This window comes from Amblyomma mixtum, chromosome 1 (genome assembly GCF_055824585.1).
Source record: "Amblyomma mixtum isolate Tamu chromosome 1, ASM5582458v1, whole genome shotgun sequence".
NCBI lineage: Eukaryota > Metazoa > Arthropoda > Arachnida > Ixodida > Ixodidae > Amblyomma > Amblyomma mixtum.
In genome coordinates this window covers 317,066,511-317,094,137 of record NC_143012.1, presented here as the reverse complement: position 1 = coordinate 317,094,137, position 27,627 = coordinate 317,066,511, and the positions used below count along the sequence as shown (strand labels likewise).

At 47.0% G+C, this 27,627-nt stretch overlaps 1 protein-coding gene and 1 long non-coding RNA gene across 3 annotated transcripts; one reads left to right on the top strand and one right to left on the bottom strand.

The window, feature by feature from the left end:
• Nucleotides 1-574: 574 nt before the first annotated feature.
• On the bottom strand, nucleotides 575-9,382 carry LOC149372585 (uncharacterized). Its single transcript, XR_016287015.1, has 4 exons — nucleotides 9,173-9,382; nucleotides 8,232-8,325; nucleotides 7,610-7,685; nucleotides 575-879 (listed from the first exon to the last, which is right to left on the bottom strand). It is a non-coding gene; the product is annotated as an uncharacterized LOC149372585 (long non-coding RNA).
• Nucleotides 9,383-11,910: 2,528 nt separating this feature from the next.
• Nucleotides 11,911-21,850, top strand: LOC149372584 (F-box only protein 6-like). Of its 2 annotated transcripts, XM_089586727.1 has the most exons (6): nucleotides 11,911-12,692; nucleotides 12,819-13,168; nucleotides 17,532-17,612; nucleotides 18,969-19,095; nucleotides 20,577-20,712; nucleotides 21,554-21,850. In XM_089586727.1, the coding sequence occupies exons 2-6, from the start codon at nucleotides 12,877-12,879 to the stop codon at nucleotides 21,707-21,709; spliced, it is 792 nt and encodes a 263-aa protein (XP_089442853.1). In that variant the 5' UTR covers nucleotides 11,911-12,692; nucleotides 12,819-12,876; the 3' UTR covers nucleotides 21,710-21,850. The 2 variants fall into 2 exon arrangements, with proteins under 2 accessions (XP_089442853.1, XP_089442843.1); XM_089586717.1 differs by having other exon boundaries at nucleotides 11,911-13,168.
• Nucleotides 21,851-27,627: the final 5,777 nt, after the last annotated feature.

Sequence of the window (27,627 nt, the reverse complement as noted above, 5' to 3'; positions counted from 1 at the left end):
GCTATAACAGTCCTCGTACACTCTTAGAACTAAAGGAGTGCCCAGAACACACTTTGAAGGAGTATTCGCTTGTCCCATATTCCACTCCTTTTTCCAGAATAAAATTACTCCCTCTGGACAAAGAGTGATCCAACACCTACTCAAGGAGTACTGTACTACTCCTGCAATAGAGTACAGGCACTCCTCCGAGGGAGTAAAGCTACCACATTGAAACAGCATCCTACTACTCTTTCAGGTAGAGTTCCAGGACTCCGTTTGTTAGAGTGACTATACTCCTTCAGGGAGTATCAGCCCAGATCTTATTTTACTCCTTCAAAAGGAGTTTCACGTGTTTTCAATGTATCCTACTAATTTTCTTATTTCACATATTCTTCAGAGCAAGTTGGTCATATGTTTTGCAGGATCCACCTGCGCTACATCTACAAAAGAGTAATGAGCAAAAGGGATTATAATCTTTGAGTAGAATAATTTTTGCTCATACAACTACTTTATGGCTACACTACAGTTTGCACATTAGTATGGTACTCTGTCTGCGTTGGGAATAACAATGGTTCAAGAAATAATGACACAAATGTACAACACTGATAACTTTTATTTCTCAAGTCATTGCTGTGATTGCTGTGGCTGCCCAAAACACGCTCGGGAGGCGCTCGCTAGGATCAAGCCCCATTAGTGTCTCAAGCAGCAGACAAACCCGCTTTGTTTTTGGGGTGTACTTGACATTAAATGCCAAGAACACTGCCAAAAGCAAAGTAAACCATCTACCAAATCCACCGCAGTGAGCTGTAAGCGCTCAAAAGAAACTAAGATGCTGGATGATGCCGTAGCTTGCTCGGCTGAGTGAAGGAGCTTTGGCTATGCGTGCATTTCTCCGGGTGCCTGCAAACATGAATGAAAATAATGCAAGTAAGAGTCAATTCCAATGCCCTTTTCATACTATCCTGCATATAACCCCATGGAAAAAAAGAAAGAATACAACTAGAATGTACTGATCGTGTGTGTCATGTCGCCACTAGTGTGTACCTATATTGTGACCAAGTGCAGACACCTTTCATTGCAAACCTTCATTCAGAGCTACAATTTTATTAAGCCCAATACAATTATCACTATCCTAGTCCTTTCAAAAGCTGTGTGCATGTAAAACAAGCACATATTTACCAAATGAAAATTTTAACATGAGCAAGCTCTTCTGCAAGTATCATGATCAGCCTGACTACGCCCACTGCAAGGCAAAGGCCTCTCCCATGTTCTCCAATTAACCCTGTCCTTCGCCAGCTATGTCCACCGTGTTCCTGCAAACCTCCACCCATGGAACTTTTTGCTGCTTCCTGCTACGCTTGCCTTCTCTTGGAATCCACTCCGTTACCCTTAAGGACCAGCGATTATCTTGCCTTCGTCTTACATGCCCTACCCAAGCACCCTTTTTTCTCCTGATTTCGACTAGGATGTCTTCAACCCGCGTTTGTTCCCTCACCCACTCCGCCCGCTTCCGATCTCTTAACGTTACGCCTATCATTTTTATTTCCATAACTCGTTGCGTTGTCCTTAACTTAAGCTGAACCCTCTTCGTTAGCATCCACGTTTCTGCCCCATAGGTGAATACCGGTAGGATACAGCTGTTGTATACTTTTCACTTGAGGGGTATTGAAAGACTGCCATTCATGATCTGAGAGAACCTGCCATATGCACTCCACCCCATTCATATTCCTCTAGTTATTACCCTTCATGATCCGGATCAGCGGTCACTACCTGCTCTAAGTAAATGTATTCCCTTATCACTTCCAGTCATTTCTAAAACCACACCTATTGTGCTTGACGGTTTCTTGTCACATAATACATTGTGCAGTTTAAAATATAAGGTAACCTTGAATCGGGAAAACACCTAAACCAATGACAGTTTTCTTGCTGAAGAGAAATGGCTGTTGCAATTCCTGTTTCTCAGATACCATTAACTGAATTTCATGCTCTAAAATAGTGAAGGAAAAATTCAAAATTTTTCATCTCAAAGAGGCAGACAACAAATTTCAGTTTGGTTTGGGTTGGTTTATGGGGTTTAACGTCCCAAAGCGACCCAGGCTATGAGACGAACTTGCTTTGGGGCTAGTTGGTTCATGATTGAAGTTCAGAATGGCGCAAAAGACACACACACAGGAAAAAAGGGGATGACACAAAGAGCGCCTACTACCAACTGAATTTATTTCGGAAACACCCTCTTTTATAAGGCAAGACATATCAAACACGAACCGGAAGCAGAAAAAACACATATTCATGGTTTGATTTCACATTTTGAAACACCATCGGCAGAAAAGAAAAAGCCACAAGAACAAAAAACAGAATCTAGAACTACACGTGCCCGTCTAAGAAACCCAGCTCCTGGCGGCATAGTTTAATCGATGAAGTGCTAATGCACGTGGACCCAGCTTTCTGTATATGGTATGCTTCTATAATCTCTCTTTCAAATCGCTCCTTGCCTCTGCCGATAAACGTTGCCTGTTCCAGCATCGGTCCGCAATCTCTGCACTCCCTACAGTGATCCGGCAGGTTGCCCCTGTCATTGTTTTTAATTGTTCTTCTGTGCTCGCTAGCTCTCTCATTGAAACACCGACCAGTCTGGCCAATGTAGGCGGATCCACAGCTGAGCGGTATGCGATACACGACTTCAGACTTGCATTCAGTGAACCTTATCTGATGTTTGATAGCGCATCTTCGGGGTCGTCTGTTCATCATGGAGCAAATTTTTGCAAGTTTGCATGGTGCTGAAAACAACACATTTACACCATATCGACCCCCTACCTTCTTGATCAGCATCGTCAAAGATATCTTTGACGATGCTGTTGCTGATGTTCTTAACATTTTTAGAGACAGTTCTCAAGGCCTTACCTTTACTTGGGAACTGCCTCAAGAGGGTAAAATCCAGTTCCTGGACATTCTGTTTGATTTTTCTAAAAAAGACCATGTGTGTTGGGTGTACAACCCCCGTTCTAAGAAAAGCCTCATGCCGTTCAGCAGTGCCCACTCCAAACTGGTCAAACGCAGCATTGCCATCACGTGCCTACACGCAGCTCTCTCGAAATCCTGCGATCATTGTGTGCAGGCCGGCTTTGACAAGCAGCTAGTGAGACAGGGTAGCGCTGGCTACCCGTGTATGATGATAACAGCGATATGTGAATCTCTGCTACAAAGAATCAAGGTAACTTCTAGCGGTGATACGCAAAGCAAGCAGGAAGACAAGAGGCCTGTGGTGGTAATTCCGTACATGCATAAGATAGCGCACAATATCAAGAAGGTAGGGGGTCGATATGGTGTAAATGTGTTGTTTTCAGCACCATGCAAACTTGCAAAAATTTGCTCCATGATGAACAGACGACCCCGAAGATGCGCTATCAAACATCAGATACGGTTCACTGAATGCAAGTCCGAAGTCGTGTATCGCATACCGCTCAGCTGTGGATCCGCCTACATTGGCCAGACTGGTCGGTGTTTCAATGAGAGAGCTAGCGAGCACAGAAGAACAATTAAAAACAATGACAGGGGCAACCTGCCGGATCACTGTAGGGAGTGCAGAGATTGCGGACCGATGCTGGAACAGGCAACGTTTATCGGCAGAGGCAAGGAGCGATTTGAAAGAGAGATTATAGAAGCATACCATATACAGAAAGCTGGGTCCACGTGCATTAGCACTTCATCGATTAAACTATGCCGCCAGGAGCTGGGTTTCTTAGACGGGCACGTGTAGTTCTAGATTCTGTTTTTTGTTCTTGTGGCTTTTTCTTTTCTGCCGATGGTGTTTCAAAATGTGAAATCAAACCATGAATATGTGTTTTTTCTGCTTCCGGTTCGTGTTTGACATGTCTTGCCTTATAAAAGAGGGTGTTTCCGAAATAAATTCAGTTGGTAGTAGGCGCTCTTTGTGTCATCCCCTTTTTTCCTGTGTGTGTGGTCTTTTGCGCCATTCTGAACTTCAACTATGAGAGACGCCGTAGTGAAGGGCTCCGGAAATTTCGACCACCTGGGGTTCTTTAACGTGCACTGACATCGCACAGTACACGGGCCTCTAGAATTTCTACTCCAAAGAAATTCCAGCCGCCGCGGCCGGGATCGAACCCGCGTCTTTTGGGTCAGCAGCCGAGCAAATTTAAGTTGCACATTTTTTTTTTTAATGATGCATAAGGCATTACTATGCACGGATAACCACACAGTATTCGCCTATGACTGCTAAATAATTTGTAATTAAATATCTTCTCTCTCCTGCTTCACTTTTAAAAACTGAGCAATGGCATCAAAGGTCAGTATAAGCCAGGGGAGGCATGAGGAAAACTGCAATATAATTGCGGCTTCGTCATTCATTGTGATTCCGACTCTTAAGGCAGGCTGGCTTTAGCATTGTAACTAATTAAAATGATGAAGTAGTGATATCGTAGCTTTTTTGTGCCTTCCATAACCTATACTGAACACTGATGTCATAGCAATTGCTATGCTATTGAAACAGGGAAGAAAAGAAATCTGGTTGTAATTATTTAGCGATTGGAGACGAATACTATTCAACAATTCTATGTATACGAATGCCCAGCACGTCGCTACAAAGAACACACATAACCAAAAATTTGGTGTTTATACTCATTTAAGATAATACTACTTCCCACGCAAGAACACGACAGCCATGTGTACACTTTTTGCTTTCATAGTAATAAAATCTATCCAACGACAAGTTAGGCACAGCATGTCTGCTCTTTATAAATATGCAATACTGACAATGTTTGACACTAGCATTTGGCATGAACGAGATAACTGTGATTACTTCGCACATTACGTGCCAGTCCATACTATTATGCACAATTTAGATTTGCAAATGTAATGTGTAATTCTCTATGACTGCCACGTTAGTGCACTGCAAACCAATGAAGTTGTCTTGCATTTGCAATGTTCTCACTACTTTTATGCAACACTGATCACTTCAGTATATCTGCATCATTCTGTTAGACGGCCACGGGATAGCTAGAATTAAGGCTATTTTATGTGATGGAAACCATTGACTGGACAACAAAGAAGAAAAGCCTCAACTACTGTCCTGGTGCTGGGACGTCTAATAAGAGCTCAGAAAGACTCGGTTTCAATACGCCAGACCCTCCGCATAACATTACCCTGTGCGAAAATACCCCACCCCACCCTAGCTTAAATTCTGTCCACATGCACCAAGGCTCACTGCACCTGTTATAAATATTGCCCTAAATATTGCAATCAAGCTGCCCGTGTATGCATAGGCTATCTGTGCATGGAGAAAGAAAGAAGTTGTTAGGAATGTTTCACACCAAAAACAGAAAAAAAGGCAGCCTGTTTCTCAGAAACAGCTAAGAGCATGAAATGCTGTGTCCAAAAAGATTAGGCTGCTTTGTACTTATTTATGACAACGAGAACTGTCAGAGCTGCGCTTTCAAAAATTCAGGAGCTTTGTGCACAAACGTAGCTTCCGTATGCACGTCTTGCAGCACCAACGCTTCCGAATTGAAACGACCGATGAATATGCACAGGAAAAAGCAAATAGAGAGCGCTTGAATTTAAAAGAAAAGCTACCTTGCACAATCAGAAATTTCGCGACAGAACCTTCCAAACAGTGACGTGTACTGGTTGCGGTATACCGAATATATACCTAGCAAATAAGTGTGCGCTTTGTTCACGAGCGGGATTCTGTGGCGGCAATGCTAAAGCTCCAATACCGAAAACCTAACGCTGCAAAAATTGAGTTTTCAAAATACGTGCGAATGCACGATACACTTTTGCACGCATTTAGAACTTTCAGTAGTGAAACACAGACAACGAATCTTGTGTATGCGTCTTCCTTGGCTGGTAAAAAAATTCTTCTATAAGTCTCCAGTTTGCCTGTGTACTCCACAAATTCTAGGATCCCTGTCCGCTACATGTCAAATTTCACTGAAGCGAAAGTAATACAACCGACAGCTGATGATCTGCTAGGGCAACAGGATTTCAAAAGTTTGAGAAGGGCAGTGGGAGTCCAATCTAGGTGGAGTAGTGAAATTTGACTAGTAACAGACAGGGATCCTCCAATCTGTGGAGGAAGCCGGCAAATTGGAGACTTACGGAGGAATTTTTTTACCCGCCAAGGAACACGCATACACAAGAGAGAGAGAACCACAGAGGACTACGGCTTTTACCAGCCCTTGTCCTGTGCGGTTCTCTCTTGTGTATGCGTCTTTTTTGGCTGGTAAAAAAATTCTTCCATAAGTCTCCAATTTGCCTGTGTCCTCAACAAACCGCAGGATCCCTGTCCACTACTAGTCAAATATTTAAACTCCACCTGGCTTGGACTCCCACCGCCCTTCTCTGTGGAGAAAGGGTGACAGCAGCTGGCAAAGGACAAGGTTAACTGCAGATCAACTGGGGAAGCATTATCCTGCACTGATTTTGACGGCAGGTTCACAAGACAAACAAAATCAACTCGAGGAGCGGGGTGCACATCATGCGACTGAATGTCAATGGCCAGTGAAAATGGCACCAGCACTGTGGAATGCACATGCAGAAAACGAGACGCATTTTTTTGTCAACTTTGAGTAGCAGTCTACTGCAATTTTAAAGAGCAAAGCTCTCAAGTATGGCAACACTGGCACTTTTTGTTTTACTGGGGTGAGGGTCGTCGTGAGGGTTGAAGTACATATTTCTTTTCGATCCACTGTGTTAATTGCGAGCTATGTTTACCTAATAGGGGCTGGGCATCTAACATCACCGTTATTTCTTTGCAGCAGTTAAAACAATACAGCATACATTTTATAACATGCTTAACGAATTTTTGGGAGCAGCATGCTTTTACCCTTCTACTATTTGTTGCTACTGAATCAGTTTGGCGTTGACAAAAGATCTGTAATAAGGAGTAATTACTCATTGACATCCACTCGAGCACAGCCAAATGGCTACAAAGGAAAGCTATACAGCTTTCACAGAAACTTCGTAGTTAAAGAAAGATTCGTCCTGGTCCGGTGTTCAAGCTCAGAACCACCACTTCACTGGAGCAGTCGCTCTACCAATTTGTCCAACCTGGACGGCAAGCTTATGGTAGGGCGAGAGCGAAGTGATCAATAACTCGAGTGGGAACTGTGTTGGTCCAATGTTTTAGGACCCCTAAAACATTGGACAAACTCAGTTCCCGCTTCATGTTACCTCTAAAACATTGGACAAACTGAGTTCCCGCTTCATGTTACAATACTGAGTGACATTTTGGTCTATACACCAGAAATACCGGTAAAGCATCATGATAGAACACAATGTTTTTTAAAGGGATAAAGGAATATGTTCGCCCTTTCAGAGGGCACATATGCATAAGAGGCAACATGTGTGAAATAGTCACTGCACCTGAAGCAGTGTAAACTCCATTATGTTAACAGCAGCAGTCAAAAGCTTCATGAGCGACTATTTCATACAGATCATGCAATTACATTCATGTAATTCAGGATCAGATTCATGTGATTATACAGGGAGGTACTGCTGCTAAGTGCACGTAGAGCTCTGCATGCATTTCTAAACCCGGCTGTGAGCCTATGTCTACGAAATTTTTCTAAATAGGCAGGTAAGGTATGCATCACTGGAAAACAATACCTACCACAAACAGCTGAGGAGAGATAGCACAGCCAAAAGCTGGAAGCACGAATGGCCCAGTAGATACTGGCAGCTGGCAACTGCAAATAAATATGTCAGAGCAACTGTTGTCAGTGGCCGTAACAATGTCATGAATGACAAGAGAAGAAATTGTCTACTGCTTCATAAATTAGAATAAGGTATTCACATAGGAACACAAAAAGCAATGAGATGGCCCATGACAAAAGAAATGAACAGATTGTATGTGATGCACCGATATACATTTTTTCAGTAGATTTACATGACTGTCACAACCGCATAGAAAGATGAGCAGGCTGGAATACCACTATTTTTATGCATGATGAAAAGAGTGTAACTATTCGAATATAGCATGCACAGGATTTAATTATTACTACTAGGGTGCTTTGGAGCAGCACCGAAGGTATTTTTAAATTGAACGTAGCGACCAGTAGACCCGTCTGCTTTGCACAAATGACGAGAGGATGGAAAAGGCATGCATTCATTAGCAAGAAGCACGATATCTCACATCACAGCATGAAACGAAAATTGGTATTGCATTTAACAAATCTGCACAGAAATAAAAACTGCCTAGTGGCAATGCAAGTAAGAGCAAGGGAAAAAAATACCGAAGAAAACTGGTGAGTGTGGTGCAGAGAGGTCTGTGGGTAGGGTCTCGTGCCTGGGAATAGTTCCGAGCGCGGAGAATCGCCGGCAGCACAGCTGGTGGCAGTCAACCAAGAACAAATAAGAGAAAGTGAAAATCAATAACAAACCATCACCGATATAGCGAACGACTTGAAAGCGGGCCGCACAAACGAGGGATATAGCAAAAAGCTTGAAATCCTAAATAAGTGCGCAGTTGCATCCCAAACAGTTCTCAAAATCTGAAGGCGAGGAAGCATCGACACCTACACCTCAGGGCAGACGCAAGAACGATCTAACTTTGACAAATACTGTGTCAAATTCTGTTCCATGGGGAAGCACAGATAAAAATTTACAAATGACTAGGCAAGGGATATGCCCCAGCCTTTTACACGCGATCATTGTCCCCGAAAAAATTGTATGACAAATATTAAGGCGTAAGCACTAATCCGACGAGTACACACACTGAGCACTGTCTGTTGGCAGCTGGCCTAGCGCGAGTGCTCTGTCGCGCGGCACTGCCGCTCATCGTCATCTTCTAAGTAGCACAAATCAATCCGACGGGCACCAGCCGCGAGGCAACTCGACCGTTGTCAGTTCCCTTGTCTGTCCGCAGCTGGCCTAGCAAGAGCGCTCTCTAACGTGGCACTGCACGCTCATCATCCTCTCCTACGTAGCACAAATCTATGCTATTGGAATGTAGTAAACATTGTCTGTTGTTTTTCGCAGCGCTAGCAAGCGACCGCATAACTCTGTTGTGATAACTGGTGGCCGCGGGCCAACGGACCGTCGTGTGAATCGGCCTTAACGCATTATAGCTGAGGCAACCGCACGCAGACTGCCTGCACTGCCATCCCTATATAGGCGCACACCAATAACGCGTGCGAATAGAGATCAGAAGTAAAGAAACGTACACGGGACTCACCGTTCAGACGGCTCATCAAGGCTTAGCAAAACCGCACATTCTTCTTCGTTGCCTCTCCAGATGACAAGAAGTCGTAGCGCTACCTTTCTTCACGGCTTTACCCGTTCAAAATCACCAGTGTTGACAGGGCGTAATTCTCGTCGTTGGTTTCCAAAACACACTTGTGTTCTTCATACGCGTCCACCTCACGAGCACTCAAACAATGCTACGAAAACCCAAATAACACAAAACGTGACGACGGCTGCAGTTTTGCTTCGTTGAAAAAACCTACAAATGCGCTTTTTTTATTACTAATATTTGAATTGTGTTCGCAACAAAAACAAATTATATTTTTTCATTTTATTTCTTTATTAAATGCGAATACCAAAGCGCTTTTAGATACTTTTGCTGACATGTCGTTTGTAGAAGCTGCGATCCTGTGATCCCATCCCCGGGTGTCCTAGCAGACGACGGCGCAGACGACGCTGTTGACGGAATGCAATTTCGATTGACGGCAGCGAAAATCCCTTAAATGCGACAAAAAACGCAAAGAAACGCACCGTATCGCAAACTGGTCCATATCAAGGATATGTTCGACGCGAGCGGTAGGACAAAGAGCTGCTGCGATGCATTACTCAACGCGACACTGGCATGCTCGACGGAGATCTACATGAAACAGAGCTTAAATGTGACCCGTACAAGCGGATTACTGTGATATCAACTGCGTTACGGAACTACGACGATACTTGCTTCACACTTTAGCTTATATGCAACAGCGGCCCGCACTCGCCGCATCCTGTTCGAGTGTACTTTCACTAGCAAGAGCCCACATGCATGGATGCCGACAGAAGCAACTGTCTTTTCGAGTTCAGATTGTTCCGAGAAATACGAGCAGCTTACTTTAGCACGTACTCGAATTTAAGTTCTCAGCCTGTGTGTCACGTACGGTGACGATGGCGTCGAGGACGAGCTTAAGAATCGCCTTAACGTGGCCGCAACGCAGCCGGTATCCCAAGCATTCGTGCGCTAATTGTTGTTCACCTGTACTGCGAACGTGCGCTCAGTCGCAGGCCAGCCGCTAGCTGCTCGATTTACCAGCCTTGCGAGTACAATTCGCAAGTTTCTGAGCCAATCTGTGAGTGAGCCGAGCTTTCAGCAATGACGCTGCTCGCGAGCGCGCCGCGCGACGAGCTTCGGCCTGCTCCCTGGCTGCCGTATTCGTAGCTAAGCCTAGGAGGTTTCACTTCGATGCCAGAGCTGAGAGCGCTTCGAAACTGGCTAGCGCTGAGGTGCTACTCTTTGCATTGTAAGTACGTTTTATTGTGAACTATGTCTCGTAGTGAAATAAAGATATGCTCGGGTCGACCCGAACGGTGATGATGGCGTCGAGGACGAGCTTAAGAATCGCCGCAACGCAGCCGATATTCCATGCATACATGTGTGCTAAATTTGTTCACCTGTGCTGCAAACGTGGGCATAAAGGCTCGCTCAATCGCAGGCCAGTCGCTGCTCGATTTTCCAGCCTTGCGTGCGCGATTCGCAAGCTACGGAGCGAATCATTGAGCGAGCCGAGCTTTCGGCAACGGCGCCGCCCGCGGTCGCGCCGGGCGACGAACTGTGCGCTGCTCGCTGGCTGCCCTTGTCGTCGCTAAACCTAGTCGATTTCACATAGATGCTGTAGCTGAATGCGCTTCGAAACTGGCCAGCACTTAGGTGCTACCCTCGGCACCGTTTTACTCTGAACCCCGCGTCATAGGGAAATAAATATATGCTCGGTTTCCGCGACCCCTTCAGGAGCGGAGCTATAGCAGAGGCCAGGCGAACTCCAGAGCAGCAGCAAAGCGGCTATGGGAGGAAATTTGTATGGCTGTTATCGCTTCTACCAACAACTCGACATTGGCTAATGATACTCTATCCCAGAGCTTTGGTCGTGAACAAACAATACCAGTGCATTTTTCTGACGCCGGCATCCAGGCTGGCAGGCCGGCCCCGAGAAGCTAGCGCGCCCTTACGAATGTATGGCCGTTAGGGCGGAGGAGTAAAACAAGCACTGAACTCCCTTGAAGTACGCAGGAGTGGAAATGCCATTTTACTCTTTTGTCAAGAGGAGTGAACAGGACCTTTCACTCTTTCTCGTTTGTAGAGAGAGTAGATTTAGACCTGCAGGAGTAGCGAGGCTCTTTTACTCTTAATGGAGGAGTAGCAGTTCTTAGAGTGTAGGGCTGGTTATGCAGCCCAGCGTCTGGGTACGTTGACAAAGCGAACACGCCGAGCGGTGCGTTTGCTAACATGGAGGCGCGCTGAACATTGGCTGTACACAGCTCTATTTCCCTGTCGCAGTTGCATGCCGTTGCACGAACTTCGTCCGAGGAGCACTTATGAACATGGAGGTCATCTTCTGCTCCGCCCTAGTAAATCGATGGACATAACGAAACCATGCGGGCACGCAGAACGCATAGCCGCGAAGCAGCCCAAACATACCGAAACTCAGCTGGCTGTCCGTTGCGTCGCCAATAGCAGGTTTTCTTTGACTTTCAAAATTCAGGTTGTCTTTTCTTTTCCATCTTCCTGTTGTGATAAAAGTGCACTGGTGGTTAACAAAACTTATTTACTTCAATATCGCGGCTGATTATTTTTCGGAGAGTGATGCGGCAGCCGTCAGCAAGGATATGAAGCCCACCTCTAGTATAAATATGGCTTTAGTGGCATAGTAATGCCAGTGTTGGCGGACATCAGAAAAAATGCGAATCACGTTAGCCAGTAAGATTTTTAACTAATTTGATACTTAACTGGTTTACATATGATGCATGTGTTTTCTGATGTCCGCCACCACTGGTATTACCACGACAAGGAAGCCATCTTTATAATCCTACTTAAAAAATTAGTGCCGGGCTTCTCTGAAACACCTGGTATACCCTCATGCACGGTCTTCCTTAGCCATCATCCGGTCGTCAAAAAAATTTTGCGCACCAATAGATTTGTAAGCTTTCACGTCGCCTTCTGTGCTCGAGACAATTACCGTAGTCGTACGGAGCAACGTTTTCGCAAAGTCAAACCTTTTATCGAGCGAGTTGCGCGCAGTCGCAGGATCGGCACACATTATCTACGGCGAGACGTGCAAAACAATTGCAGCAACAGAGGTCACATACCACTGCGTGGGGGTGGGTCAACTGTTGCGGCTAGCTGCGGCGCCCGTGCGCAGAACAGACCACGAACATGACGGACGGCTCTTACGACATCGAGTGAAACCTTCCAATATGACACTAAGCGATTACTTCCAGCGAGTCAAGACCCGTTATTGTCCCAACCCTTTCCCTCCACCGAGATAAGCATGGAGGAAGAGAGGAAAGGGTGCCGAAAGTCATGCGCTTTCGCAAAGACTGCTGGGAGTCTTTGGCCGACGGCGCAGCTACGCTGTGCGCAGCGTTGCGCATGCGCAAGCGTGCTGAGACGGCGGCCAAGTAGTGGGGGAGCAGGGGGCGCCGGCCTCAAAAAGTGTGACGTAACCACGTCTCCTGAGTTCTTTCCTTCCTCCATGGAGGTAAGTTTCAAAATGCGGCGTAACAACTGTGATTTATGTCCAGCCGAGGCCACTGCATGCGCATTGCGCTGGCTCGTCTGTCCCCAATACAACGCTGATAATGGATAACATTTATCGACGGTTCAGACACGCTGCTACGAAGCCCATCAAATGTCTGCCTGGTGCACTGAGCCGTGAGAAACCGATGCAAGCTGCCGACATTTTCCCCTTGACGGATCTTCCTGAGCAGTTGATCGAACATGTGCTGTCATTCGTGGACCAGACGGATCTGCTTGAAAGCTGCCGCCACACGTGCAAGCTCTTTCGTGTCATAATCAGCAGCAACGGCTTTTGGAAGATCAAGTGCCTGCGGGACGGCAAAGCGATCCCCACCTTCAGCCTGGAGGAACTCCCGCCGCGGTTCTACCAGAGCATCTACATCGGAAACCCGTACGGCCGCAACTTGCTCCGCAACGGTCATGGCGATGCCCCCGAAGGTGCGTGGGTGTCAATTTGGCTTCGGCGACTGAACGCATGATCGCATTCAAAGCGCACGAGAAGATCGTGCTTCAGGAGTCCATATCATACCCACAGTTAGAAAAGTCATTGCTTTTGTTCTTCTTTATCTCTTTTATCCGCCGGCCCGAAAGTTGTTGTTGCTATATTCACCGCTGCAGGTTTTAGTTATGCCTGAAATGCACTGAAGATGTTCAAACTCGTGCCGTCGCTCACTGTTCAAATAAAAACAGAAAAAACTGACAGGACGATCATGAGGCCTGATGCGAGAAAGCTGCCATGGAAGTTGGCTTTACTCTCAATGATTACTTTGATGCTTTTACTATATACTGACTGCTTATAGGGTACACACACGCGGCAGAATTTTTCTCAGTGGAGCACAGCTGGGGCGGTCAAGAATGTCGGTGGGTGGTGCTTTTGGAGGCCGGAGTTTTCACCCACAGACGCTAATTAATTCACACATACGACGCCGACAGTTTTCCTAAGTGCCATTGGCACTGGTACCGCAGTAAAAGGCAGGCTCTTTTACCACGGCTTTTTAGTTTCATTTGAGGCTAAAAGGTGACAGAAGTGTCCCTACCCTCTCTCACAAAGAGGCAGCTATCTTACGAAGGCCAAAATCAGTGGTGCATTAAGCGAGGAATGGTCACCCCCGCAGCGAGAAATTTTCTGCAAATTAAATCCCCCGTTCTTTTCCACGAAGAAAGTCCAAGAAATGCAGTGCGAATGTATGACACCCTCCGCCAACCCCCTCCGCCAACGGTTTTATTCAGCGGTCGCCCATAAATCCGGGCCGACGACAATCCGCCATCACATGCCCAAGCTGTATTGTTTATGGCAAGGAGGGAATCGACATCGGAGTGGTGACGTCATTTAGTGTTCTGCTACAGCATACACCAGTGCTGCTCCCTAATGACTATACATGCCGGACAAGTTCCCGATACACGGGCAATGGTCGTATGCTTTTAAGTGAAAACCGCGCGACAGCGATGATTTTTCGGAATTCCGTCATGGTGTACTGCAAGCCCACTGTCTGGAATATGAAAGGAGAACTGCTTTTAAATAGTAAGGCCTTTTGCGGCTTACCTGACAAGGTGCAGCGCGGTAACGGTGGAGCCTCCTCGCAAGAGGCGGCGTCCATATAAGGTGGCTACTCCTCACAAACCGCGAACAACTCGTGATGAACGCGCACTTTCGGCGCACGGACCACAAGGACGGAAGCGAGGGGAACATACATTTGCGCCAGATCGGCTGGACTTTCGGCGCACGGACCACAAGGACGGAAGCGAGGGGAACATACATTTGCGCCAGATCGGCTGGACTTTCGGCGCACGGACCACAAGGACGGAAGCGAGGGGAACATACATTTGCGCCAGATCGGCCGGACTTTCGGCGCACGGACCACAAGGACGGAAGCGAGGGGAACATACATTTGCGCCAGATCGGCTGGACTTTCGGCGCACGGACCACAAGGACGGAAGCGAGGGGAACATACATTTGCGCCAGATCGGCCGGACTTTCGGCGCACGGACCACAAGGACGGAAGCGAGGGGAACATACATTTGCGCCAGATCGGCTGGACTTTCGGCGCACGGACCACAAGGACGGAAGCGAGGGGAACATACATTTGCGCCAGATCGGCCGGACTTTCGGCGCACGGACCACAAGGACGGAAGCGAGGGGCACATACATTTGCGCCAGATCGGCTGGACTTTCGGCGCACGGACCACAAGGACGGAAGCGAGGGGAACATACATTTGCGCCAGATCGGCTGGACGCCTTCTAAAAAAAAAAAGAGACCATTCAGGCACCTATCAGCGTCCTAAACGGCGCGCAACTAGGCTTGGCTGGCTCATCTGCGGCTGGCAGTCGCTCTCAGCGCGGATTCGTAGCGAAGATTCTTGGAGCGCCGATCAGACCTCGACACGGTCTCACTTCGGGAATTTTCGCCTCTCGCGGTGCCGCAAACCTGGCGTAAGCCCCGCTCAAACTAGCGGGAAGTTTCCCGCAGCGGCACAGCGTTGACGGTGCCGTCACGGCGCAACTCCCCGAAACGAAGTCCACACTACGCGCGTTTTTCCGCTGCGCTAGCAAGCGAGAAAGAGCGCGCTTTTGTCCCAGCACCTGTCACCACCGCTGAGTCAATGACTGACGTCACGGTCCACGGTCGCCCCCCATTGGCTGTTCTAGGAGCCAGGCAAAGGTTAAATACAGATACGTGTGGCACAGCAACGGCCGAGTTCTGATATGCGAAAGGCTGACGGCATGAATGAATGCGGAAGTGGCGGCTAGCGCTGGAGGCTTAGATAAGCTTGCTTAAAAGCTGACAACGAAGGAAATGGCGTGCTACGTTTTGCCGCACGACTTTCCGGAACATATTGAACTTCTCTCATATGGGATAGCGGCTCGGGCCGGGCCCGAGCCGCTATTGCATATGTGCCGGGCGTGAGCGAGTCTTTGGCTCGAGTTCTGAGCACTTACGGTGTGCACGTCGCTCACGTTCCTGCGTGCAAGCTGGTTGCCGTCAAAGACAAGATAAAGAAAGAGAAGTTTCCTGGCGTCATCTATAAGATTCCCTGCGCAGATTGCGACTACTGCTATATCGGCGAGAGCGGAAATTTCGAAAGACCCCAGCAAACCAAAAACCTCTCAGAGACGTCTATGAGAGGTTTTTGGTTTGCTGGGGACGATTGAGGGACCACAAGAACGACGTCAGGAACAAGAAGATTGCATCTAATGCACTTGCAGAACACGTGGAAGCCGTGACGCCCAAATAGCCTGGGAAGAAGCATCACTCATCGCAAGAGAAAAGAATTGGCTGAACAGAAAGAACCCTTGACCACAACGCAGGCAATCTCTCACCTATACGTACGCAAGATGCTTGGGGCGATTGCTGCAACGCACTTAGGCTTTGGGCTTTCAGGCTTCCGTACGGAAGCCGAAACCTCTTCGTATTAACAACAACCTTTGGTCGGCGTTCCTTTTCATAATATATGAATCTTCTACCCGACCAGACGAGTTTTCGTCAAACGTTAGATTTCATCCAAATACTCTTGTTTGCCATGTAGTTCGGGTATTGCGATGCATGTACTGCGCTTTCATGTTTTGCCTTTGATCTGCCGTGAGAGAAATGTTGTTGAAGTTATTGTTCATTGACTTTATACGAACTGCCAATGAAAAGAGCCTGCGTCCCTGTCCAGCTGGCATTTCGGCAGCTTTTTCCGCAGGCTTCGTGCTGCATTTAAAATGATGTAAATAGAGTCTTATTATTACTACATTATTAAAAAAAGAAATAAGCGGCTTTAAAATGCATTCAAATACACCAGGCCAACCAACGTTTTGAAATTTGTTTGCATTAACCGAAAGTGGTAGTTATACGAGTTTTAATTATCGCGAGTCTGCATATTACATCTCACAAGTTGTTCACAGTGAAGTGGAAGCCAACAACACCAGGCGACGGCTTCCAGCGAGCGCGTGAGAAGAGCACACTTGTGGCCCGACTGTTATACCCGTGCCACACGGCCAGATTTAATGCCATTAAGTGCTTACTGCCTTAAGTTTTAATGGCATTCGTGCGGTGCCACACTCATAAATTTAATGGCATTAGCCTTACTGCCATTCGCGATCTACTGAGTTCACCACAACTCATTCGCCCGTGCAATGCGTACTCTCGTTCCCATTCCACGCGCTGAAAAGCATGAGTAACAACTTCCTAACCAGTAGCAAATGGTTAATTCGTAACTTTGTCATATGAAGCATCTATATATGCCACGTTTTAGATGCGAAGAGTGTCATTTTAACCAAAGACTTTTTGACGGGTACTCTCGACTTATGTGCCGACATGCGAGTTTATGGCTACTTTTTCGACTTGTAAAGCAAGAACAGCCTTATTTTCTGGAAAATCATTTTTACATTACATTTAAACAACATTCCCGATATACTGTGCTCATTAGCAGTGTTTACATTCAGATGAAACTTTTGACTGCCTTGCAAGCGTTATCGTCATCCTCACTTTCGATAATGCCATTAAATATGGACGTGTAGCACCAACTCCGATAATAATGGCATTAAAAAACTTAAGGCCTTAAGCATTTACTGTCATTTCTTGTGCGCGTAGATCCCCCGCGCTTGTGAAGTCTGCCGTCTCGCACCCAGTGGCTTCCACTCGACTGCAAAAAGCGTGTCAGATGGAGGCATTGGAAATCATATGACTCTAAAGGCCAGTTCAAATTTTGTTTGTACTTTCGCTTATCACAGGCATCGCACTGTTCGCCCATAAATAATGCGGCTGCTGCTTTGACCAGCTGTCGTTTTCCAACTTTTTTTTTTCTTCTTATCTTTGAGGTAAATTCACGGGGTGGCGAGTAATGGGGGCCGGCTGGAAACACGAGGAAACCCCGGTTGGCGCAGATCCTTTGCCTTTAGGTGAGTGCATCTTCACATTTATTTTTTTATTTTACAACACGCGTCGCTGCACCTGTTTATTTCTGTGTTTGCACAATGCTTAAGCAGTGAACGTGCCTAAATGGGTAGGCGCGGCACCAAGTGTATCAGTAGACGTTGCGCGGCAGCTGTAGCCGCGGGTATCAAGAGGGATGCCACCAGCAATGGCGCTGCCATCCTCTGAGAGCAGATTGGTTAATTGGTTTATTGGGGTTTAACGTCCCAAAGCGACTGAGGCTATGAGGGACGCCGTAGTGAAGGGCTCCTGAAATTTAGACCAACTGGGGTTCTTTAACGTGCACCGACACTGAGCCACCGCGGCGGGTCCTCTGAGAGCAGACGCTATGCATTATAGGTATGCACCTTCATTTTTGGGTTTTATTTTTTTTTTTCAGAACTTGGGGGTGAAAATCGGGCGATATTTTTTTATCTCATATTCGGATACAAATCGGGCTATTCAGCAAAAATTGGTGTTTTTCCTTGTGGCTTTTTTTTTTTGCAGCAAAAGGCAATTTATTAGAATTGCTTGTTTTTATGCGCAACGCGAAACGTCCCATTTTTCACCGAAAAAGAGGTGCACGTATCGGGTAAAGTTTAAAAGGTGAGATCATAATGCCTGCTGTATATTTTCAGAAGAATACATGTATATGAGGTGAGATGAATAATTAAGTCGTCAGCGTGCAGCAGGCCGACGCTGCAGTCTCAACAACTCCACAACGAAGTGTCCATCTATTGTCATGACGGCCCGGTCATTTGCCTTCATGACCCGACACAGGATAAGGCATGTTCTGAGTGGTAGAATAGGCGTCATACTGTAGCGCACAATTTGGTCTTTAATTAATACTGGTTTAGCTTTCATGCCTTGCTTCGTTGGGCTCGTGTTTTATAGTAGACTGTTTTATTGTGCAGCATACTTTATAAATCTCCGGATCTCCTACGGCCTGAAATTGAGGCCAATAATACAATGTTTCACTCAACGAATTAATAAGTCAATTTTATATCAATATTTTATTTTATATCGATAATATTGATATTTTATATTTTATATCAAATTATAACAATATTGATATTTTATATCAAAGTCTTAAGTCAGACGTACGTCAGTATGCTTAAACGAGCCCAAACCGAGCTTTAGCTGCAGCATATCTTGAAGTTTTACCACAAGGTGCTTCAGTGCGCCTTTCATTTTTCAGTTGTTGCAGCACGTCTAGGGAAAGCTCTTTCGCGGTCCTTCGTAGCTCGTAAGATGCCCTGACGATTGCAAGGTGTTTTTCACTATCCAGAGAGGAGTGTGTCAGGACGCCTCTAACCTGGCTTGTGGGATTTTTGTTCCAACAGAAAAACAGGGATGCTTCGCAACTTCGTACATGGAAGGCACAAAGGAGCAAGTTATCGACTTAGTGAGTGAAGGCATTCTTCCAATAATCATGGACACAGTCAGACCGGACATCGAAGTCTCGGATTGGTATGTGATGACCACCTACAATGACTTTTTTTTCCAACAGCTTCATAAGATTGCTTCATAAGATTGCTTCATAAACAAAATTCCCCGTCGTGTGTAAAAAAAAAAGCGTAGCGAATTAAGCCAGTGCCTTCAAGAAAACAAGGGTGTGTTTACACAATCACCAGGGAGTGTGTATGGAAATCACTGCTTTGAAGCTTTGTGTGGGGGTTGCCCCAGTCGCATCGCATTAAATCACACGATATTTTGAGGGACAAGCGTCCTCGTATAGTTTATTTAGAAAATTCAGTAGCAGGACAAGCGACCTTATGTAGTTAGAAAGTTCAGTGACATACACGGTACAGCAAAACAAGGTAAACAACTGTTTATCGAGAAAAAGTACGCAGGAGTCGTTTTGCGCTCGTATCGATCTACACGCGGGCCGATCTGTCTTCGCAGACCGATTTACTGTCTGTGTCCGATGGCCGATTGCGTCTTGAGTGAGCCATGTGACCTCTAGAAGGGCAGGCAGTATCAAAACATGACGTGTGGGCAGTTTGTAACTTCCTCTAGCAGGTGTCAGTCAAGAGCAGGTTTAAAAAGACGTAAGTGGTGGCATGGAAGCATATGGTAGGGCAAATGAGTGATTACTCCCCTATTACAATTCTTCGCCACTTTGGGGGATTCCCCTAAACATTTGTCCCCACTGTTCCCACTTCACGTTATTGATCAATTCGCCCTCGCCCTACCGTAAGCTTGCCGTCCCGGTTAGCTCAGTAGATAGAGCGACTGCTGTGGTGAAGCGGTGGTCCCGGGTTCGAACCCTGGACCAGGACGAATTTTTCTTCAGCTACGAGGTTTCTTAGAATACTTTTCCTTCTCATGTACCAACTTCACAGCTGTAATTGTGCTTCCATACATTCTTATGAATTTTTATGCGAAGCATACTACTTTAGCTACCACTTCAGCCCTTCACCGTGGTTATATGCGCCTCCAAATCACGTGATACATGACGTCACACCACGTGACACGATGACGTCACGACAGTGGAGAAACGGGGGCCCACCTCGCGCCGTCGCTGTGGTTGTGCGCCTCCAAATCACGTGACACGACATCACACCACGTGACACGATGACGTCACGACAACGACGTCACACCACGTGACACGATGACGTCACGACAGTGGAGAAACGGGGGCCCACCTCGCGCCGTCTCTGTGGTTGTGCGCCTCCAAATCACGTGATACATGACGTCACACCACGTGACTTGATGACGTCACGACAGTGGAGAAACGGGGGCCCACCTCGCGCCGTCGCTGTGGTTGTGCGCCTCCAAATTACGCGACACGATGATGCTTCGCATTCTCCAGGCTTAACCAAGTTAAGCCTCAGCCATTTTTTTTATGAAAGCCATTTATTGCTCGCTAAGTTCTCCCACATACTGGCAAAAAATAACTGTGTTTTAGTGTACCGTAAACTGGCCTTTTGCACATCCTTCATACACAGGCATGCAGCCCGATTCGATTGCGGTTGCAAGTACAAGCTGTCGGTGTCACTTCTCGGTGGCAAAAAGGAAGTTCTACAAGTGTTCACCGCTGGCTGGATTGAGACTGAACAGTGGCTCGGCGGAAAGTGGAATCAGGCAAGTAATTATTGAGCTGGGCATCAGTTCCAGACGCGGCTGTCTAGCCAGCGCACTTTTCGACATTGGATGCAGGGTGTCACGTATCGGGGTTTTATTGAAAATATGCTCAATAAAGGAAGAATCCTCGGTAGTTTCCTTGTGTGTTGCTAGTTGGGGGCCTTTTTTTTTTTGCTTTGTCAGACCAGTGCAAGATTTTGCCTCGGGGCTAGTTTAACGGACAATACAAATAACGCGAAGTCACGCGTTGCCCTATGATTAATAAAATCAAGCACAATATTAGCCGTAAACGGGGCATTCATATCATAATTTCTCACAGTAATTCGCACATAACTTAATCAAACGACGTGTTGTGGTGGACTTTCGGCACTGGCGGTACGCCGCTGTCGCAATACGCGTGTGTGTGCGCGTGTGTGTGTGCGTGCGTGCGTGACAAAGTTCTGCACTGCGGTTAAAGCTGCTGCACTCTGCTACAAAAAATTCTCTACTATAGGGTTTTACCATAGCGTAGACATGCTGCAGTAGTCGTTTACCGGACCAGCTGGTTGCTGCACATGCGTAGTAGTTAGGTGGGGGCTCGTACTTATCGCTGAGCATGCACGCAAGCATGTAAGCTCATAGGTCGGGGAGGCATTTTTACCGAAGGGTGCTCCGGAGAACGCACCTCCCACGCCCCGGAAAGTGCCCCGATCCGCTCCGATCTGCTAGGGGCTCTGTGGTGAAGGCTTCACACATATGCACACATAGATCGCGGCTGCTTCACCGAAAGAGGGCTATACTGCTAACGCAGTAAAAAAATGGTTATTCGGGAGTGTCCAGTTCACGCCGTTGTCGCTCGCAGGTCACGCACGTCTTTCGGGACTACCCTGCGGGCGTTCGTTTCGTCCAGTTCAGGCACTCTGGGGTGGACACTCAGATCTGGGCAGGCCACTACGGACCCAAGATGGCAGGAGGTGTCGTTCGCGTTCACGGACAGAAGCAAGGGGCTGCGTGCTGACGTCATCTGCGATAGCTCTCCTCCGTCGTCTCAATGATGAAAATAAAAGTTTTTGTGCGTGTTTGTGTGTGTATGTGTATGGGGGGGATGTTTGTGAGTGTCTTAATTTTCGGATTGTACAGGGTAATGAGGAAGCTTTTTCTTGCAGCTCCCTTCCATCTTCAAATGTACCACATAGTGAAATAACCTCATTTCATTTGAACATGGCCACGGAGAACTCATATTTTGTTCGCTGCAAGGAGTTTTCCTCTGAGAAGCTGCTCCAACACCTTTGTCGCATGAAAGTATTCCGGTGAGCCAGCAACGCCCCCCTTTCACATGCATGAACCTTTTGATTCGCGACGGTGACGCTGTCGGCAGATAATGCAGTAGAACGGGAGCAAAGACACATTCAAACGTGCCGCTCGTACGATGGCGTTATCGATCAAGAAGAAAGAAAAAAATGGTAAAGTTTACACGTAGTTAAACTGAGTATAGACTTGCGAAAGCACTTGAGGCAACACAGGCTGAAACAACCGCATGCAAGATCTTGCCTCTACTCAGAATCAAGTATTTCTCACCCAGTCCATTGCGATAGCGTGAGAGGCCCCGTTTACCAGAAAATCCGATGTCGGCGTAGTAGGCGTCAGCGGTGCAAGGATTGCTTTTCGCTCGTATGGGGGAATACTTGTGCCACCCCTCAAGCTGTAAATCTCTGTAAGGTAAGGAGAAGTCGTCACTTTTCAAGAGTTTTTCATCTTTATGGAAGCCATTGGGGCTCCATTATATGATAGAAAAGCAAACCATGTAGCCTGGTCACTTTTTGGCAAATACTCTGTGACATAGAGAAAGGTAATAACTTGTAAATATACGTAGCGAAAATTTCAAGGAGCCCTGAAATATATTTCAGCAGAAGTAAAAAAACACAGACACATAAAAAAGTGAACTTGTCCTTGTACCTGGCAGGCGGAGTGAACAACATAAACAACTAAGATTCTCTAACTTAACAAAACATGCTACTCAGCGTCCATTTTCGAATCGTAGTAACCGATAACGACACATGGCAGCAGCTCGCTAGTTTCTTTTAAAACAGTTAAATACTTTGACTGCAAATGAGCCTATATAAACTAAAAGTTCTAAGCTGATATTTGTTGCCTGCGAGGTTATGCATCCATAGGGCTAGGTGTTTTCTGTATACGTCGAGTATTTATTTTACTTTGTGTCACAGGGTAAAATGTCTGCTTCTGATTTGACAGCCCTTGAGCGTATAACAGTAAGGGTCGTTTCGTTCCAAATATCCCAAGGTGTGGTGCGCGACCATGGAGAAATTCTGTTCGGTCTGTTTTACTATAATAATATCCTCGAATAGTGGCTACGTTGAGAATTTTTCAAATGAATGCTGTTCCCTCCCTTGGCTTCTCAGTTTACTGGTTTGTCAAGTTGGCGTACAACTCGAATACAGCAAAAAAGTTGCTTCCAATATACAGTCATATACTTCCAGATCTCTACTGGGTCATACTAGGGATCTGTGCTGGGTCACTTTCCTTATACATCAATGCCCTGCCTCTTATAATTGACTTGTTTATTGTAGCGATAGCTGATAATTTGGCAGAATTAGACCTTCAAGCTAATGCTGCGCTGCCTGCAGCTAATTTATGACGAGAGACTTTGCCGGTTGCTGCGACGTCCGTCCCCTCTCGTTCACACATGGCAGCTCGGCGTGCAGGACGCTCGAAACAGCATGGCCAGTTGCGCCTACGTGGCTGGGCTCAACGGCGAGACGTGGGCCCAAATCTAGCCAAATCCCGCTTAAGGTTTGAACAAATCAGAAGAATGTCCTCTCAGACAACTGCAAAATATATGCCATTCAACAGTCCGGCTAAACTTCACAAGATAAATTCAGAAGCATTTAAAATGTCTGCGTTAGCATCAGAGCCCGCCTGGCGCTTGCTTCTCCTGTACTCAAAATCAGAGCCGCTAGACGACGAAGTATACCCGGTGTTTCGCGTAAGATATTCTGCAATTTTTAAAAACAGGCTTTTTGAGTCAGGAGAGCTCTTTTTGCATTGTCAGCGGTGTAGCACTTCAGAATACGGCTAAGACGTTTCAACTAGTAGGCTTGTTAACTAATTGAGTAATTAACTTTTGCGCTATTATTGTAAGTCTCGTTCTTTATTGAGAAGCGTGCACCTCTCCGCAAATATGATATCCATATCAATTTTTGCAATTTCGAAAATGCAGTTACCCTCGACGCCGTAGCCCAACAAATTTTGGCTACATCGCGCCAAAATGCATGCGCTTTGGAGAAGCTTGCAGACAAAGCAGCTCTTCCAGTGCACGTAACTCGTCGAAATAGCCAGAATTTATTGTACCACAGCGGCGAAGTTCTGTGCGCTTCAGAAATCTAGAAACTGACATGGATATACTAACCGTGGGCTTACACGCCTCTCATTGAATAAGGAGGCTAACAGTAATAGTTAGAAAGTGAACTATTCAGTATTACTTAACCAGCCTACTACTTAGAACGTCTTAGCCCTATACAAATGAGCTACACCGTTGAAATGCTATGCCAAAAAAGCCTATTTTTTAAAATTGCCGAACATTTTAGGTGAAACACCCGGTATGTATCATCCATGCAGAGCTCTTGTTCTCATCCGCTCGTCGAAACATTATGCGCATCAATAGACATCTTAACTCTAATTTGGTCGCATGCCATACAAGAAACACCTTTGATGTCCGTGAGTGCAACCCGCGATAGGATCACCGCCTCGCGCACCACGCCGGCGTCTCTGCAGTCGCACGGGTCAATGTATTCACAGAATAGAATATTTTCAGTGCATCGACTATTTTGTGCATGCTGCATGCAGGTAACCATAGGGTGCCTAGTAGTGAGCTTTAACCAACTGAGTCGTTTGCTCTTACAGGATTACTACAGATTAGCTACGCGCGTTCGATCCCGGCCGCGGCGGTCGAATTTCGATGGAGGCGAAATGCTATAGGCCCGTGTACTGTGCGATGTCAGTGCACGTTAATGAAGCCCAGGTGGTCGAAATTATCTGGAGCCCTTCACTACGGCGTCCCTCACAGCCCGAGTCGCTTTCGGACGTTAAACCCCTGTGGTATGTCGTTTCTGCTGAAGGACGCTTCCCAAGATAAAAACGGAACTGTTTATTCGAATAGCGGTGGCGGCGGACGAGCATACCAACGCTACGCTGGTCTCGGTAGCGGAAGGAAAAAGCCGCCCTACCCAGCCGGGCAGCCTGATGTTGTAGCCACCGTCGGCGACGCATGCCTCGGGTGATGCAGCGGTGGCACTGTGTTTTATCGGTAACGCAGTCCAGCGTGTGGCCGTGTTACGCTGGGTCTGATAATAACAAGGCGGAGGCTGCGCGGAAATATGCGCAGAGTGTGTCGCCACATCCCCCCCCCCTTTCCCCCCCACTAAGTGGAGAGCCCTCAAGGCTTGTAAAAATCTGTGCAGCGTACCCGATGTCCCTAGCGTGTAGTGACAGAAGCAGGCTGCGATGTCGGTGGTAGTGGATGCACTGTAATTTCCTGTGGGTGCACTGTGGGTGCACTGTAATTTCCTGGTTCGGCGGAATCGGTGTAAGCTGGCTTCAGCTGGTCGATAGAGACGCGCAGGGTGAAGGTTTTGTCGTCGCGACGGAGAACTGGATAGGGTCCGCTGTAAGGTAGCTGGAAAGGCCTGCGGACGGTGTCGTCGCGGAGAAAAGTGTGCGTGCACGTTGCCAGATCCTTGAAGACGAAAGGGGCAGTGGTGAGCTGCGGGTGACGGGCGGAGGGCAGCGATGGTGCATCGGTACCAGGAGACGAAATCGGTGGGATCTGATGTCGCGGTGGTGGATGGCGGTACAGCAAGAAATTCGCCTGGTAGACGGAGTGGTTCCCCGTAGACGAGCTCTGCAGGTCCCAGGTAGCACCGAAACATTGCGATAATGTTACATTTTTGTTACGCTCAAATGTTATTTCAATGTCCTTAATGTCCTTTTTTTCTAATGTTTTTGTAATGTTACATATAAACGTTCGAATAACCTTCCCCAAACATTCATGAAACATGTAAACAACATAAATGCAACATTCTCGAAAATGGTGAAGCAGCCCCGCACAAGCATGCAGGCCTGCCAGTGGTGACGGCACACAACTTACAACACTTTGCAAGAACCAACAACAAGCGCGACACCTTCTCCACTACACTAAAGCACAGCAACTCGTATTCACTCACCTCCAAACGGATATCATGCCGCCGAGCTTATATACTCGCTACTGCGGGATGTCCCATGAGTGACAGTGGGGAATGGGTAATAACTAAAGTTTTGTGACAAAATAATGGGGCTCTTCATGTAATCTATGGCGAGTACTATCTAAGAGATGTAGTTACAAGGTACTGTTAGTTGAAAAACATCTTTACTGTAAGAACAGTGAAAAAATGTCTGGAAATCCGTGCTCGAAATATATTTGCAATGTTGTTTTATAGTTGCGACTCTAACATTATAATAAAATTTATAAGATTACATTAAAACAACGTTTGTTTAGAATGTGAAAGTAATGTTTCTTATGTAACTTATAACGTTATATGTTAATTTTTAATGTTAATGTAAAGTTACTATGCAACATGTAACATTACTCCAACTTAAGTAACATTTTTATAACACTATTCTAATGTTCGGTGCTACCTTGGGTGTAGCCTGAATGTCCGACTTGAAGGTGGCGCGAAGACCAAGGGCGACGGCTGGAATGGCTTCGAGCCGTGTTGAGTCCGAGTGGCACATGATGGCTGCTTTAAACTGTCGGCGGAAGCGCTCGATCATGCCGTTGGCACAGGGGTGCTAGCTGGTGGTCCTTAAGCGCTCGAACCCGATGGTCTGCCCGAGGAGCCTGAACAGGTGCGATTCGAACTGTCGTCTTTGGTCGGTGGTGACGCGGCGAGGGGGTCTGAAGCGAGCAATCCATCCCGCGAAGAAGGCCGAGGCGTCGTCTTCCGCGGTGATTCCCTCGAGGGGCCATGCCTCAGGCCATCGAGTATACCGATCGATGGCGGTGAGGCAGTAGCGATAAGGTCTAACTGGGGGAAAGGGCCCTATGATATCGAGGTGGACGTGTTGAAACCGACCAGAGGGCTGGGGGAATGCTCCGAGCGGTGAAGTGACATGCCTAGTGACTTTAGCGCGCTGGCATTGAATGCAGGAGCGTGACCAGCTGCGACAATCCCGCTGCATGGAGGGCCAGACATAGCGGTCAGCTACGAGGCGTGTAGAGGCGCGTATGCCGTGATGGCTGAGATTATGCAGCTGGTTGAAGCCACGGCGATGGGAAAGGGGCACGTAAGGCCTGCTTCGTGCTGTTGACACGCCTACCCTAATGTGCGTGTGCGTGTGTGTGTGCGCGCGCGCTTGTGTGTGTGTGTGTAGTAGCAGATAGCAGTTGATAGTAGTGTAGATAGTAGATAGTGTAGATAGTATATAGTAGTAGATAGCAGTCCAGCGCGTGTGCGTGTGCGTGTGTGTGTGCGCGCGCGCTTGTGTGTGTGTGTGTAGTAGCAGATAGCAGTTGATAGTAGTGTAGATAGTAGATAGTGTAGATAGTATATAGTAGTAGATAGCAGTCCAGCGCGTGTGCGTGTGCGTGTGTGTGTGCGCGCGCGCTTGTGTGTGTGTGTGTAGTAGCAGATAGCAGTTGATAGTAGTGTAGATAGTAGATAGTGTAGATAGTATATAGTAGTAGATAGCAGTCCAGCGCGTGGCAGTGTTACGCTAGGTCGGATGATAACAAGGCGGAGGCGGCGCGGAAATATGCGCAGAGCGTGTCACCACATACCCATAAAACATTAAAAAAAAACAGATTAGCTACGGCGAGAGCTGCGAGACATGCAAAACTATCGCAGCAACAGGGGCCACTTCACAGCGGATTAGCTGCTGCGG

Bases quoted from the DNA above. Each gene is read 5' to 3' on its own strand.
- LOC149372584 (XM_089586717.1), top strand. From the start codon at position 12,793: ATGGATAACATTTATCGACGGTTCAGACACGCTGCTACGAAGCCCATC. The intron at 19,096-20,576 runs GTATGTGATGAC...CTTCATACACAG, and splicing joins GACATCGAAGTCTCGGATTG to GCATGCAGCCCGATTCGATT. The intron at 20,713-21,553 runs GCAAGTAATTAT...TGTCGCTCGCAG, and splicing joins TCGGCGGAAAGTGGAATCAG to GTCACGCACGTCTTTCGGGA.